The sequence below is a fragment of the Canis aureus genome, chromosome 26 (assembly GCF_053574225.1).
Source record: "Canis aureus isolate CA01 chromosome 26, VMU_Caureus_v.1.0, whole genome shotgun sequence".
In the NCBI taxonomy this organism is placed as follows: domain Eukaryota; kingdom Metazoa; phylum Chordata; class Mammalia; order Carnivora; family Canidae; genus Canis; species Canis aureus.
Genome location: NC_135636.1, coordinates 37,172,621 through 37,189,165, shown reverse-complemented (window position 1 = coordinate 37,189,165; position 16,545 = coordinate 37,172,621). Strand labels below are relative to the sequence as shown.

The 16,545-nt window shown below is 52.5% G+C and overlaps 1 protein-coding gene across 2 annotated transcripts in view; it reads left to right on the top strand.

Moving 5' to 3' along the window:
• JPH2 (junctophilin 2) overlaps nt 1-16,342 on the top strand; it is a 64,677-nt gene extending 48,335 nt beyond the window's left edge. The window contains exons 3-7 of one of the 2 annotated variants that reach the window (XR_013365376.1): nt 9,527-9,645; nt 11,962-12,623; nt 13,348-13,442; nt 13,559-13,668; nt 14,649-16,342. Coding sequence is in view for 1 of the 2 variants with exons in the window: in XM_077873249.1 (XP_077729375.1) it covers nt 9,527-9,645; nt 11,962-12,623; nt 13,348-13,428 (862 nt within the window). In the remaining variant the exon portion in view is untranslated. The remainder of the gene's footprint in view (nt 1-9,526; nt 9,646-11,961; nt 12,624-13,347; nt 13,443-13,558; nt 13,669-14,648) is intronic. The other variant, XM_077873249.1, reaches the window with a different exon arrangement.
• The last annotated feature ends 203 nt before the right edge of the window (nt 16,343-16,545 follow it).

The following is a 16,545-nucleotide window of genomic DNA, read 5'->3' as shown; positions in this document are numbered from 1 at the left end:
TTTGCCTCTGCCTTCTAGGCTGGGGGCGGGGGTCGCACACTTGCTCACACATGGATGAGACTTCCCAGCAGGGCTGGGGGCTCTTCTTTGAGAAGGGAAGAAGGGACCCTAGAGAATGTGATTTGGAAAGGTCACCTCCATGGCCTGGGGATTTCAGGCTGGGTTTCCAAGGTGGGGAGGTTCTCTAGGGCCTGAGGAGGTGGCACAGCCCCTACTTCAACTAGAACAAAACCCCTTTATTGAAATTTTTCAGACTCTTCCATAGAGCCTACTATCTGCCGTGCCCTGTTCAAAGGCTTTACTATATTAATTCACTCTATAATCCCAACAACCCAGTGAGGTTGGGGCTATTCATGTCCCCATTTGACAGATAGAAAAATCAAGCACAGAGAACTTGCTTATTGTGGCTTATTAAGTCATCCACAGTCATACAGCTGTGCTCCTAACCACCTCAAAATACCAAACTGTGAATAGCAATTTTTTTCTTTTTAAAAAAGGAAACCTGCTTAATTTCAAAACTTTTCTACAATGAAGCCATGCCATTTTATACTCTATATTTTATAATATATAATATAAAATAACAGAAGACAAATTATGGACGTGTAACACACCAGATGGGCTTACTCCTGCTGTGTAGCCTTCTGTTTGTTCTGCTCTCAGGCCCTTTCATCTAGTCTCATCTCTCTTACCAGATTCTACTTCCTTCCATGTCTTGCCCAGCATTCATTATAATAATAATGGACACACCATGTAAGCTCTTTGTGACTCAGTTTTCTCATTTGTACAATGATGGTAGTGCCTACTTCACAGGACAGCATAACCCTTAGGTTATTTCTCATTTTTTCCTTATTAGAAGCAATGCTTATGGATTTACACGTAAGTACTCAAACTAGAAAACTCTTAGAGGAAAATACTTTGCGACCACAGGTTAGGCAAAGCCTTCTTGGACCTGACACCAAAAACATAAGCAATGAAAGAAAAACACCAGGTACACTGGACTTCTTAAACTTAAAGACGCTTATGCTTCAAAGGACACTATCAAGAAAGTGAAAAGACAACCCACAGGAGAGAAAAATATTTGCAACATGGGATTGGCACTATCTGATAAGGGACTTATATCTAGACTATATAAAGAACTTTTACAGCTCAACACTAAAAAGACAAAAACCCAATTACAAAAAGGCAAAGGATCCAAATAGACATTTCCCTTCAAAAGATATACTAATGGCCATGAAGCCCATGAATAGGTGCTCAACATCATTAGCCATCCAGGAAATGCAAATCAAGACCATGTTGAGATGGCACCTCACAAACCACCAGTATTAATAAAATTTAAAAGATGGATCTAATAACAAGTGTTAGCGAGATGTGGAGAAACAGGAGCCTTCCTATGTTACAGGGACAATCTAAAATGGTGCAGCCACTTTGGAACCAGCCTGGCAGCTCCTTGCCTGGAATATGGAGTTACCATATGACCAAGAAATTCTATGCCCAGGTGTGCATCCAAGAGAAATGAAAACATAGAACCACATAAAAACTTGTACACAAATGTCCATAGCAACCAAAAGGTGGAAACGGCCCAAATGTCAACCTACTGAGATGCAGGTGAGCTCAGTCTGGTTTATGGAGTATGTCTGGCAGTAGGAAAGAATGAAGGATGGATCCACCTGCAAATGGGTGAACCTTAAAACAGGTTTCAGATGACATATCCTTCTATAAGAATGCATGTTTATGTCCCAATTGTGGGCAGTCCATAGGATTCTTTTTTTTTTTTTAATTGGAGTTCAATTTGCCAACGTACATCACCCAGTGCTTATCCCGTCAAGTGCCCCCCTCAGTGCCCGTCACCCAGTCACTCAGTCCATAGGATTCTGAAAGGAATTGCTGGTCAGCATTGTTACAATAGTAACAAAAACCAAGAAAATGAAAGCTAATATTCGTTATGTGCTCATTCCACACTCTCAGGATTTAATGAAGTATTATTATCCCTATTTTACAGTTGACGAGACTGAGACCAGTGAGCAAAGCTCAGATACCTCAAATGTTGTGGGGCTCTTGATTTGGACTTGAGCGTCTGCCCTTAACCGCTCTAGGGAGGGGCTTCCCAGCAGGGGTTTAGCCCCATTTGCCAAATGAAGTCTGGGAGTGGGGTGAGGTGGAAAGGATATTCCCCCATCAGTCAGGACTCCCTGACTGTGCTCTTGGCTTATCCTTGGGGAAGGGAGAGGACTTTCTTCCAGGGAGCTCTCTGAGCGTGTGTCTGAACACCCCAGCTGTAGTTCCTTCTGGTGATTACTCGGACCATGATTGTTCTGTAGGAAATAGCCATGGCCAGCCAGAGCTGTGGGCGAGGGGCTATTTTGGGAGAGGACAGGGCAGTGGCATCTGAAGCATCCCTCACTGCAGGAAGACATTTGGCAGCATTATCCCTGTCAACTGCCTCTGCAGCCTCCAGACAGGCAGGCAGAGGTTTGAGCTGGGGCCTTTCATTACCCACTTCTGTCCTCCAAACATACCATGGGTTCCTTATTCTGAAGATTGTTTTTTCATTTTAAAAATGAAAACATTGGTCTAATTTTTATTTAACAAATAAGTGGCATGTGTACATTCAGGATTTTTAGTCTCCTCCCAAAAATTATGCTTTTTTATTTTATTAACAAGCACTATATGCACTTCCTGTGGCCTGGCTACTGCTCTAAGAGCCAAATGACTGTTCATTCATTACATCATTTATCCACTAGGTGCTGTTATTATCCTCATTTTACAGAGGAGGAGACTGGGATTCAGGGAGCTCAGACTTGCCAAAAGGTGTAAGGGCCAGAGTTCGGACCTTATACCCAAGCAACCTAGCTGGAGTTTCCCCCTCTTAGCCACTCTACCAAGCAGTTTAGAGGCTTTGCTCTATGCCCCTGTTCATTCATTGGTTTTCAGGGATGTTGTGTGGTTGTCTTGGCAGGGCGACATTAGGCTGTGAGTTCTTCACGTGGCTTCTGGGTCCTGTTCATCCCCATCCCTGGTCCCAGCACATGGAGGACTTGGCCCAGAGTCGGTGGGAAGAGGGTAGCAGCTTGGTGTAATGGGTAAGAGCACTTTGCTAGCTGTGACCTTGAAAAAGGGACTCCCTCTCTCTGAGGTCATTTGCGACCACAGTACAGAGCAGGGCACAAACAACAAGGAACAGGTTAATATTGTTTTTTTTTGTTTGTTTTTAATTTTCTTTATTTATTTATTTATTCATGAGAGACAGAGAGAGGCAGAGACACAGGCAGAGGGAGAAGCAGGCTCCATGCAGGGAGCCCGACATGAGACTCGATCCGGGGTCTCCAGGATCACGTCCTGGGCTGAAGGCAGGAGCTAAACTGCTGAGCCACCCGGGCTGCCCAGTATTGTTAATAGTAGTAGTAGAAGAGACAGTTGTTGAGTGAATGCATTAAAACAGGGATCAGAAAAAAAACCAAGAAACAAAAAAAACAGGGATCAGCAATCATTTTCTGTAAAAGACCAAACAGTAAATATTTTTGGCCTTGCAGGTCACAGTCTATGTGGCAACTACTTAACTCTAGGCAATGTGTCAACAAATGGGTGTGGCTGGATTTGAGTAAAACTTTATTTATATGGACACTGAAACCTGAATTTCATGTAATTTTCACGTGTCAGAAAATATTACTCTTGGTTTTTTTTTTCATTCAACCATTCAAAAGTATATAAACCAGTCTCAGCCTCCAGGCAGTAGAGCAGCAAGCAGTGGGCTAGATTTGGGCTAGATTTGGCCTGCTGACACAGTTTGCCAACCCCCTGCACTAGAATATGAGCTCTGCAAGGGGTTTTGGATGTTTGCTTTGCTGTTGTGTCCGCAGTACTCAGAACAGTGTCTTGCACACAGTAGGCACTCCAGAAAGTTGTATTAAATGAGTGAATCAATATGCAGAAGTGAGTCTTGAGCTGGCTCTTTAAGACTGGGAGGGTGGACGGAGGTGAGGAGTGTTCTAGGTGGGGGAACAGCCTGAGTAAAGACTTGGAGTCAGGGGTGAGTCCAGCAGGTATCCCCCTTAGGCCCTGAAACCATCCATGCGGGGGGGGGGGGGGGGGGGGGGGGGGGGGAGCTGCAGCCCGGACCTAGGGCTGGGGGAAGGGAATGCTCTCAGAAGTGGTTCTGTTGGGTTATCGCCCTGCCCCTATCCCAGAACCACCAGCCTTATTTTTAACCCTGCTGACGAACGATAATCCGAATGAAATCAAGAAGACTGACTGATCCTTGCCCTTCCCCCTGCCCCAGTTTCTGCTGGTTCCTTTCCCCCTGTGGGTCAGAGCCACACTCGGAGACCCTCCCCCTGCGGCCTCAGCCCAGGCACAGGGAGGGGTCAGAGGAGAAGTGGGTCCAGCGTTTCCCTAGCAGGACCTGGACTCTGAGAGGGATCCTGGTGTTTGAGGAGAGACACTCGAAGCCCCTCTGGCAGTTGGACAGGCGGGGAGCTGCCCAGCTGGTTTCCCTCTGCCAGGACACCTTCTCAAACTTCAGTGAGCCCAGGAAGCCTCCGGAGGGCTGATAACACAGACTCCTGGGCTCCTCCCCCTGCCGCTCTGACTCAGGTCTGGGTGGAGCCTGAGAACCTGCATTTCTGACAAGCTCCCAGGTGATGAAGGGCCCGGGAGGGTGATGGGGCCACACTGTGAGTGGCCGCGGCCTACAAGGGCCTCTGGGCAGCAGCAGGCCCTCCGCCCTCACCCTCTGGCCGGCCTCGGGCTGCGCTGTGGAGGCAGCTGGTGATAGACCCTGCCCCGAGGCTGTGTTAAGTGCCCTGGGCTTTATGTTGAGCGTGGTAGGAAGCCTTGCAAAGATTTTAAGCAAGAGTTGAGGCCGCTGGACAACTGGATTAAGCCAGCCCACGGTGCCACTGCAGTCAGTTGTAGGGAGCACGTCGGGGGCTTTGAGGAGCAGTGACGAAGGAGGGAGAGGCTGCAGATGCGGGAGCCCTAGCAGGAGTAGGAGAGGGGACCTGGTGAGTCATGGCCTTGGCTGCGGCTGCGGCAAGGAGAGGAGGAGGAGGGAGCGGGAGAACACTGGCGTGCCTGGCTCGAAGGCTGGGAGCCACTCCTGAGACCAGAGGCGTGGGGTGGGGGGCTGATAAGGGGTTCAGTCAGCCAGACTGACAGACACAGGGAAGGGGGGGTGTGCTTCCTTTGAACACGGCAGCCCTCATTGCCCCTTTCTCCACCCCTGTTCTGGCTGTTCTGGGCGGGGTCCACGCTTGATCCCCCAGTGCTTCTGGGGCTCTGTGTGCAAGCCGTCATGCTGGCCTTAGGAAGAGTCCTGCAACACAGCTTCCCCGGGCACCAGGAAACAAGCAAGCACCATCCAGCTTGTGTTACCAAAAAAGGACATTTTCTCTGTTTGAAGGTTTGCCCAGCCCTTTCCCTCCTCCCCCCCTGACCTGGGGTTTCAGGTTTCCAGGGAAGTGTTTCTGGAAAGTGTAGGACTTTGAATCACATGCATCTGTGTACAGGCGAATATGAACCTGGGGATATGCACGTACCACATTCAGTTCTGTTGTCATAAACCTTATCTTTTCCTCCTCCTCCTCTTCCTTCATCACCACCTCTACCACCACTGCTTTCTCTACCACCATCACCTCCACCTCCTTTACCATCACCATCACTCCACCTCCATCGTGTCTTCCACCACTACCTTCTCCATCATCACCTCTACCTCCAACACTACCTCCTTCACCACTACCACCATCACCTCCTCCCCTCCACCATCACCATCACTTCCACCTCCTCCACCACCACCACCATCACCTCCACCTCCATCATGTCCTCCACCACATCCTCCATCATCACCTCTACCTCCAATACCACCTTCTCCACCACCACCATCTCCTCCACCACTGTCGCCACTGTCACTACCACCATCACTGACTCCACCACTGCTTCTACCACCATCACTTCCGTCACCACCACCACCACCACCACCTCACCTCCTCCATCACCACCACTGTCACCACCACCTTTCCCACCATTACACCACCACCACCACTACCTCATGAATCACCACTGCCTCCACCTCCATCACCACCTCCACCACCATCACCACCCTCTCCACTCAGACCCATCCTGACCTAAACACTTTCATATGCTGCCTCTTATATCGTTAGTTTTCATAGCAATTCCAAGAGGGTAGAATTACGATCTCCATCATACAGATGAAGAAACTGGGGCACAGAGAGGCAGAGCTACTCACTCACAGTACTGGAGTCTCAATGGGGTTGGGACTCGGGTGACATGAGCAAGGTCATGCAGAAGTATAGGGTCTGATCTAGTTTTTATTTAAATTTTGATCATAACTTGTTCATTAAGGATTTTTGGCATTATTTGTGACTTTTAAAAATATTGCTTTAAAGTATCGTTTTATCTTGCTTCCTGAGTTTTTCACATCTTCCTAAATTTTGAGCCTGCAGTAAATGCCTCACTTGTCTCACCTTAGTGCCAGCCTTGGCAGAGCCAAAATTGGAATCGAAAATTGTGCTCTGGGCTATTCCTTGTGGTGCCCCTTTGCTCAGACTTGTGCACGTGCATGAGCTCATTTATGTACTCCTTTTTTTTTTAAGTAAACTCTATATCCAATGTGGGCCTCAAATTCATGACCCCGAGATCAAGAGATCAAGAGCCACTAAGCCAGCCAGGCACCCCACCTTTGTGTATTCTTTCCTTTAGTAACCATTACTGTGGCAGTGTGGCATAGCAGAGGGCAGGGCTTGGAAGTCAGTTCTAGGTCTGACTGCCACCACTCATTATCAACTGTATAGCCTGTGGTCAAAGGCACAGACTCTAGAGCCCAGAGGCCTTGGTTTGAAGTCTTCCTCTGCCAGTTGCATTAGTTCCTTAAAACCTCGTGCCCTGCATTTCTCCTCTGTGAAGAGGAATGGTGGTCGTACCATCTGCCATCCAGCGTGATTGGGGATCAGATGAGTTCATTTCTGTAAACCCCATGGCAAATAGTAAATGCTTTGGGTTAACCATCAGTGTGCTTTCTTGAGAAGATAACCTCTCTGAGCCTCAGTTTCCCCATGTGTGAAGTACGAACAGTAAGAACCACCTCAGGCAGTTTTGAGGATTGAGGGGGATAGCATAGGTAAAGGGCCTTTCCTGTGGAAGGAGCTTCATAAAAGCTATATCCCTTATTCCAGGCCCAATTCTGTAGACACTGGAGACTGAGATACAAAGACAAACACACATCAGCTCCCCAAACTCATCAGCAGTGTGGACACTGAGTTGACCTTTCAGTTGCCCAAAGGCACTGAGCTCTTGCTGTCTCTCTCAGGTGCTCTTTCCTCTACCTGCCTTGCTGTCCCCACCTGTCCTGTTATTACGGCTCTAACTTTTGTTTCTTCTAACTTTATCTCAACTTAAATGTCCCATTCTCAAAGAAACCTTCCCTGACTCCACCCCTGCCACCAATCTATACCATCTTCCTGTCCATGTTCACTGCCTTCTATACTCTTCCTTCATAACACTTCTCACAGTTGCAGTTGAGGATTTTTCACTTAATCACATTTTATTAGAGATGTTTTGTTGTTTGTTTACCACCTTCCTCCCTCACTTGACAGTGAGGACAGGGACAGGGTTTGTCTTCCCCACGGAGTCTCTGCCCTTGGCTCCTGGCCAAGCGTGGAACATGTTCCAGATTAGTGTTCAAGCACATAGTCACTGGAGTCATCTTGCCTGGGTTCAAAATCCTAACTCCTGCACTTCATGACCCTGAGGCCCAGGACAAATTATTTCACTTGTCTGTACTTCCACTTTCTTTTCTGTAAAATCTGGAAAATAACAACGGCACCGGCTTTCCTAAGGTATGATGATGATTACACAAGATAATCTTCATAATTCCTTTAGAATGGTACCTGGCCCATTCATAATGAAGCTATTATTATTTCAGTAAGTGCTCCTGGCTAGACTAGCAGCTGAAACAAACAAACATCCCTGAAATCTCAGGTGGTTAACACAGCAAACATGTAAGGCCTGCTTTAATGTTCCATATTGAATGTTTAATACCTAAATGTGCCATGTTCCAGTATGGGACTGTGGCAAGGGAACTTTGCACTGTGCAAGAATCATTTCTGGACCTGCGTTCCTTCCACTATGTTTCTTAACGTGGGGCCCACAGGGGGTTTCAGGGAGTCTGTGAACTTGGATGCTGTCTTAGATGGCCTAGAAGCTGAGCCTGAGGTGGGGCTTCTCGAGCAGATTATTTTTTTGAGGGGACACTCTCAGGACAGAGGGTTAGTGACAGAAGCAGAGTAGAGTTGAGAAGTGACCAAGGAAGGATGTGCTCTCACCTGCAGTCCTGCTTCAGTCTGACCCCATGGTGGGGGTTCTGGAGCCTGGCTTGTACCACAGAGTTGGTTCCTCCTGGAGCAGGAAGGGGACTGGTGGGTGTCGTAGGTCATTAGTTGTGAGCTGCCACCCAACGTGGCTTCTCTTGGGTGCAGTTCCCTGGGACAGCAGTGAGCCATTAGCAGCCAGTACAGGAGCTAGGGCTGGGTGCATTTCCCCAGAGAAGGGATCTGGGCAGGGCACCACAAGTGTCTACAACAGATGGGAAAACTATCTTTTTTACTGACCTCTTACTGAAATGTAGCATTTGCTTCAATGATGGAGGTAGGCAATAAACCATCGTAATAGTAGAAATATCTGTGACTTTGTCACCAGTGGAAATCACATTATTATTGTTTCAGATATCTTTCTTATAAAGATTTTATTTTATTTTTTATATTTTTATTTATTTATTTTATTTTTTATTTTTTATTTTTATTTTTTTAAGTAATCTTCATACGCCATGTGGGCTTCAGACTCCCAAGATCAAAAGCCACATGGTCCCCCCCACTGAGCTACCCAGGTGCCCCTTTTGCAGATATCTCTCAAAAGTCCTTTATACTGATCTGTACTTTAAACATTGTAGTAAGTACACTTAGACATTTTGATGTGTTAATAAAGAAGGACATGCATTATATTACAGATTTGTTCCTTTAAATATTTTGGTAACAGTGTGTCAATATAATTGCATCCCTTTGTAATCCTATGTATTTTATGTATTTTAAAATATTATTCTGTGAAAGGGTTCCTAAGAGTCACCAGATGCCAAAGGGGCCTGTGACACAAAAGAGGTTAAATTCCCCATTCGGGGTGTTGGCCTTCCCTCCTTTCACCCGGCAACAGGGGGAAAGGAGACAATGTAGAAGACTGTAGAGGAGGTTTTTATGGGCCAGGCCTGGAAACAGCATACATCATGTCTTCCCACAGTGCACTGGCCAGGACTCAGTCACCTGACCGCACTGATTGCAGGGGAAATGTAGCCCGTCTGTGTGCCCAGAGGAAGAGGAAATGGTCTAGGGGATGCACAGTAGTCTGGGCCACATGGTTCAATACATATCCATTGAATGAATGCTCTGTTCATGTATCTTTTGTGGGCAGAGATCTGGTTTTCTGGAGGGATCCTGAGTCTCTACTATGTATGTTGTCTCCTTAGGACGAGCCACGCCAAGGCCAAAGCTGAAGCAGCAGAACAGGCCGCCCTTGCTGCCAACCAGGAGTCCAACATTGCTCGCACTTTGGCCAGGGAGCTGGCTCCAGACTTCTACCAGCCAGGTAGGGCCAGCCAGGGTGGAGACGGGCAGGACAGGGTGAGGGGAGGTCCCCCAGGGTTGGACCATTTTTCTTTTTGTTTGTTGGGAAGCTGAGATGCCCAAGTGGGTCCACAAATGTCCATGAGTTCAAGAAATGGGGGGTGGGGGGTGGTATGGTGAAAGCATAGGATGGAGTAACACTACTGACTCATGCTGAGATGGGGGAATCAGAGATCCTCAGTTGTGGACTGGACCCTCTCTAGGCTGCTTCCTCGCTCTCCTGCAGGCAGGGCTGACAGTTGAGCTGATGAAGCTTAGTAAAGAGAGGAGTCTCTGTGGATGAGGCAAAAAGCCTTTGTGCTCTTGCTCATCCCTTTCAGTTTGGCATTGAGTGCTGCCCATGTGTCAGGCACTGTGCTGGGCTCTGGGGTACAAAACTGGGATTCCGGGATCCAGAATCTAGAGGAGCAGAGAATCATCAAGGCAGCATATCAGGGAGTGAGGCCTGTATTTGCCTCCTGACTCCGCTGCTGACCAGCTCAGCGACCTTGTTAAGTTCTTTAACCTCTGTAAACCTCAATTTTCTGATCTTTAAAATAGAAGTAAGAATAATACTTACTTTTTTAAAAAATGATTTATTTATTCATGAGAGACAGAGAGAGAACGCAGAGACACAGGCAGAGAGAGAAGCAGGCTCCCTGCAGGGAGCCCAGTGCGGGACTCGATCCCGGATCCCAGGATCACGCCCTGAGCCAAAGGCAGACACTCAACCACTGAGCCACCCAGGCGTCCCTAATACTTACTCTTGGAGGGTAGTGGATCAAATGCATGTCAGGTGGGGAGCACAGGGCTCAGTCCATAGCGAGCTCTCATGTCACCGTTAGGATTAAATTCCACACAGCATAAATTCTGTATGACTAGACCAGGGGCTTTGGGAGCTCACAGGGAGCCCTTAGCCCAGTCAGGCAGGGAGATGCTAGGGGCCACCCTCAGGAGAGGCCCTTTGAGCTGAATCTTGAAGGCTGAATGAGCGTTCACCAGGTCAGTGGGTCTCAAACATGACGCAGCATGCTGGGCCAACCCTTAGTTTCTGATTTAGTAGGTCTGGGGTGGAGCCCACAACTGTGCTTTTCCTTCTTTCTTTTTTTTTTTTTTTTTAAGATTTTATTTATTTATTTTAGAGAGAGAGAGATGGAGTGGGGTGGGGTGGAGGGTGAGCAGAGGGAGAGGGACAGGCAGCCACTGCACTGAGCACAGAGCCCAACGCAGGGCTCAATCCCAGGACCCTGAGATCATGACCTGATCCACACAGGGACCCCTGAATGTGCTTTTCTAACAAGGATCAGGCAATGCCCATGCTGCTGGATGCTGCTGGTTTGGGACCGTTCATTGAGAATCATGGCACCACGTAGTGCTGTGTGGGCCGGGCAAACAAAGAGGAAGGGACTGCGGGTGCAAAGGCACAGAAGGTTGGAGTAGAGTGGCAGGCTGGGAGGCTAGATAGTAAGCCAGGCAGGAGCTGGTGGGAAGACACTGCGGAGTAAGAAGAACCCAGCAGCCCTGTGTCTGTAGAGACTTGGCATGTGGGAGCCCAGTGGGTAGGAGATTGCTGTTCTCCTCATTGAAGGGTTTTGTGGTGAATGGCATGGTTAGACTTTATTTTAGAAATGTTATTCTGGCTGTGGCAGGGAGACCACAGGGGACCAGTTGGAGGACCTTGCAGTGCAGATGCATACCTGGAAGGCTAGATTGCCTCCCTGCACAGCACTCCCCTTGCTGGTCCCAGGAAGAGTGACACCTCCTGGCATTGCCTCCACCTTGGGTGCTCATAGCTACAGCTGTCGCCATGTGCCAGGCCGGGAGTTTTGCATTTTTCATGCATTTTTCCCCCATTAACTCGTCCATTCGTATTTATGAAATAGGCGTGATTAGGCCATTTTTCAGATAAAGGAATGGAAAGAAACCAGTGTCACGGTGAAAAGCATAAACACTGGAGCCAGTCGGACTGGATGCTGGTGCTGGCTCTGCCCCTTGTCAGCTGGGTGACTTTGGCAAGTGGTGTTACCTCTCGGAGCCTCCCTTTCTTCATCTGTAAACAAGAGGCCAATAACAGCATGGACCTCTCAGGGTTGTTAAAAGGCGGCAATGAGCTACCCTTTGGAAATTGCTTGGCACGGTGTTGGGCCCACCCTGGACGGTAGGCAGGTGCTGGCTGGGCGGCGAGGTTACGCGGCTTGCGCAGGGTCGCAGGGTCACGGGCGGTGGGACCCGGTTCGGGTTGGGGTTCCGGGTCCGGGGTCCGGGGCCAGCCTCGCTGACCCCACCCCCTCCCCCGCAGGACCGGAGTATCAGAAGCGCCGGCTGCTGCAGGAGATCCTGGAGAACTCGGAGAGCCTGCTCGAGCCCCCGGAGCGGGGCCCAGGGCCCGCGGGGGCCCCGCCGCCCGCCCGCGAGAGCCCGCAGCTGCACGAGCACGAGCCCCCCGCGCCCGAGGGCGGCCCCCCGTCGCCGGCAGGGACGCCCCCGCAGCCCAAGCGGCCCCGCCCGGGGGCGGCCAGGGAGCGCCCCGCGAGCCCGCGCGCCTGGAACGGGGAGCCGGCCGCCGAGCGCATGGCCATCGAGGCGCTGCAGCCGCCGCCCGCGCCGCCGCCCGAGCCCGAGGTCGCGCTGTACCGGGGCTACCACAGCTACGCCGTGCGCACCGCCCCGCCCGCGCCGCCGCCCTTCGAGGACGAGCCCGAGCCCGCGCCCGAGCCCCAGCCCCAGCCCCAGCCCCAGCCCCGGGCCGCGGGGCCCGACTCCGCGCCGCCGTCGCCGGCCGCCGCCCCCGAGCCCGCGCCCGAGCCCCCCGCCAAGCTGGAGCCCAAGCCCATCGTGCCCAAAGCCGAGCCCAGGGCCAAGGCCCGCAAGACTGAGGCCCGGGGGCTGAGCAAGGCGGGGGCCAAGAAGAGGGCTCGGAAGGAGGCGGCCTCCGCGGAGGCCGAGGCCGAGGTGGAGGAGGTGAGGCCGGGGCGGAGGATTTGGGAGTGGGACAGCGATGGCGCAGGACGGCGGGGAAGCCCCAGCAGGGATGTGGGCTGAGGCCAGTGCGCCTAAGCCGGAGGACTCGGTGGCATAAAGTACACTGCGGAGTCGCCCCACCTTGGGGCAGGGGGCAGGCCTTTGTGCCTGCTGGCGGGTGAGCAGGGGGCAGCTGTGGAGAAGGGAGGGCTGGGAGCCCTAAGCAGCTCAGGGGCGGGGAGTGCACCTGGGAGCCCAGGGCCGACCTGAGCAGGGCATCTGCTGCAAGGTGTAGCAGGGAGGGCTTCCTGGTAGTGGAGGAAGGACCCAGGAGGGCCTATTAGAGGGGCCTGGGAGCTAGAAGCTCAGGGATCACGAGCAAGGCAAGATTCAGTGAGACCAGTGAATATGGTCCCAGGAGGGTTAGCAGGAAGGAAGGCATGTTCTGGCTTCCAGGCCCACTGCTGCCCACTGTGTGCTTTGGGACACATCCGTTCTCCTCTCAACCCTAAATGGTTTGGTTAATCATTTCCCAGAATCCTTCCAGCTCCCAGCTCCGAGGGCTTGCTGTCCAGGTGCTGGACACAGCAGGGAGCAAAGCAAGGGGTGCTCTCAGGAGGGTTCTTTCAGAAGTTCCTGCTCCTCTGTCTAGCCTTGCTGGGTCTTGGGTACGGGTATTTCGGAGGCCATAAGGACTCAGGCGGCTTCTCTCCACTGCTCCCAGGTCCCCAACACCGTCCTTATCTGCATGGTGATCCTGCTTAACATCGGCCTGGCCATCCTCTTCGTTCACCTCCTGACCTGACACTTGTCTACCAGGTGTGTCTCCCAGGGGGTGGGAGCCTGTAGAGAGCTCCGGGCACCAGGGTAATGGAGGAAGGATGTTGCCTACTGGGCATCAGCCCTGTGGCTAATTGAGGCCTATCCCCCAACAGGGGCAGGAACAGATTGGTGATTTGAAAGATCACGTGTTCCCCAACACGCACACACATACACAGCCATAGCTCGTTAGCTCAACATGTGCAGGGCACCTGCTTCCTGTCAGGTGAGCACTGGGGGCTTCACTCACTCACTCATTCATTCAACCACCACTTACTAAGCAGCTACTCTGCTGGGATCCAGGGATACAGCAGGGACCCACTCCCACCCGAAGAGACGGGGCAAAGATAGAGTAAACCCTTAACTTACAGCTCCTTATGCCAAAGTCAGACATCACATGCGGCACAGCAGCTTCTCCCCAGACTCCCACAGTCTCAGCTGAGCCTGCCTGAGATGGGCAGACCCTCTTCTCTCTGCCCTCCGTTTCTCTCTTGCCTGCTTCAGTCTGTAATCCCTCTGACTTTGTCCTCCCCATCCCCCAGTCCTCTCTTCCAGAAACTCCCGGTGTTAGTTGTCCCTCCCCCCGCCAAGGCTCAGTAAGGTCCTGTGAAAGAGGTGGACTGGTCTGCGCTGACAAAAGTGGCTCTTGTGGGTCTCAGGGTGAAAAAGCTACAAGACAAAGTCTTTTCTCTGCTAGGACCAGTCTTCACACCCTAAATCCTGTGCTTGGTGATGCTGACAGTTTCTGCCTCTTGCCCTGCCCCCCAACCAAAGACCCCTCCCTCAGTCCTAGCTGTAGTGTGGTCTGGAGGCCCCTCCTTGGTCCCAGGAGAAAAGAAATCTCTGTCCAGTCACCCGGTAAATAGCGACAATATTAGCCCAGTAGGTGGTGCCCTGGGGGTGAGTACTGAGCTCTGCGGGGGGCCCCTGTGTCGGGGCATCTGGGCATGATGGCTGCAGGGACAGCTTAATGACCGGAAGGCTGGGGTAAGCCAGGTGTCAGTGGGGAGGTGGAGGGCAGGGGACCAGCAAAGCCAGGACAGGCCTCAGGGTCTTGTCTTACAAGGGGTGGGGGCACGGATGCCCTGGGGGCTGGGAGAGGTGGCTCCTTGCCCCAGAGAACATCAAGCCTGAGGCTGGAACCTGGCTCAAGGGCTTCCTCCTTCCCTCCCTCTCTCACCCCAGCCTCTTGTGGTCTCTTTGCAGAGCCAGAGGTTCCTGCTGAGGATGTGAGGACCCGTCTGCCAGCATTACCAGGCCAGGTGGCCAAGGAGGACTGAACTCTAGACCTGGAGCCCTGGGGTCCAGCTCACATCCACACCACATCCGTTTAAGGAGGCCTCCCGTGGCACCTACGCTGGGTGGCAGTGATGCCCAGAGCAATAGAATGTGCTGGGGGTCCTCCGGGAGCTCTGTGCCCTGTGGCAGGGAAGCCTCGAAGGAAGCGCCCTGGTCTCTTGAGCGCTCCTGTCCCTCATCCTCATCTATTCCCTCGCCTTGCTGCTAGGGTCCCCCTTCCCTGAGCTTTTGTGTGTTTTGGGAGAAGTCACTAGACCAGGATCATCAGACTAACTCCCAGACCCTTTCCTTCCCCCCCTGCCCTGCTTTATTTTAATCTGGGTGCCGAGGGAGTGACAGATCCCCGTGGCGGGTGAGCAAGGGAGCCACCCTCAGTGTGGAGGCCCTGCCTTTCATGGGCTCCATGTAGCACACATGCTCTCCCTTGCTGACAGATGTTCAGGACGCCAATAGAGGAAATGGACATGCTCAGTTTGAACACCCCCCGACACGGTGCTCCGGTCTCCACCCCCTTGTCCAGTTAGCCCCCTTCTGGGCCAAGAGAAGGGGGGAAACTCAGGCACTGGAACCTGTGGCTGGGAAGCCACTGACCAGGTGGCCAGGGTGGGAGCGGGAAGAAGGGCTAAGGGGCATTCAGGATGGCCCCTGTGATCGAGTGCGCCGGAGCCTGAGGCTGCCATCGCATCTGGGGCTGCCGGTGTGCCCGGGACGCCAAAGGGCCGCCCTGCCGGAGTCCTGGGGCTGCCAGCATAGAGTTAGCCCGCTGCCCACGCCGGGGCCCACCGCGGCCCCGAGGGAGCAGGAGCGTGGAAGCCCAGGCGGATTTCCCTGGGGTAGACTCTCAGGCAGGTGCTCAAGACAAGCTGTTTGTGAACCAGCATTTCGCAGGGAGAGAAGAGCAAGTCTGGAGGCCCCCGTGGGTGCAGTCTGATGGACAATAAGCGCCTCGGCTCGCTTGGCGGAAGATGGTGTTTGCATGTAGCTCATTACAGATGTTTTGTACCACACTGGGTCTCGGGTCCCTTGTGCTTGCCGGGGCGGGGTGGAGGCCGAGGGCTCCGGGCCCCTGCGCCCCGGGGGGACAGAGGGAAAGGGCTTCTAGGCCCCTCCAAACCCAGGGAAGGTTGTGGCCGTGGCATCCAAGCGGAGCCACAGGGATGTGGACCTTGGGGGCTTTGGCGGTGTGGTCTAGCCTCCCCAGCGCAGCTCTGCAAGCTGGAGTCTGCTTCTGACGAGACTGGCCGTGCCTTTCCCGCGCGGTGCTTGGGAGCCGTCCTCCAGCTCCCACGTGGGGCCTCACGGCGAGGTTGGCATCTCGGACTGCGTTTCTTAGAGAGGAGCCTGCGGTTCTCCCGTCCCCGGCCAGCCCGTGGCTCTGCATCCGTGTCTGGGCTTTTCTGGACTCTGAGGGAATCCACTGCTCAGGGCCGCTGGGTCCCGGGCCTTGGCTCTGAGAGCCTTGTCCACACTTGGGGCTGGCTCAGTGCTGGGGATAAGCCTCTGGGTAGCAGAGCTCCCGGGCCTAGGGTTAGGGCTGGTGTTTGAGGTGAGGGTTCAGGGTGCTGCAGTCTGTACAATAATAAACCTGCATCTGCTCGCGGGCTGTGGCGGGGCTGCGGTGTCTGCTTGTGGGCGGTTGAGGGACTGGCTAAAGGGGCAAGAGAGGCTGGGAGCCCTTTTTCTTACAGTTCCCATACTACCTCTTGAGAGGAGGCCTAAGGGCTTCAGTTCTGCTGGGGCAGATCAAAGACTTGGGGCAAACCCTGAATTTCTAAAGCAGACTTCCAGAACCTTCCATGAGCAA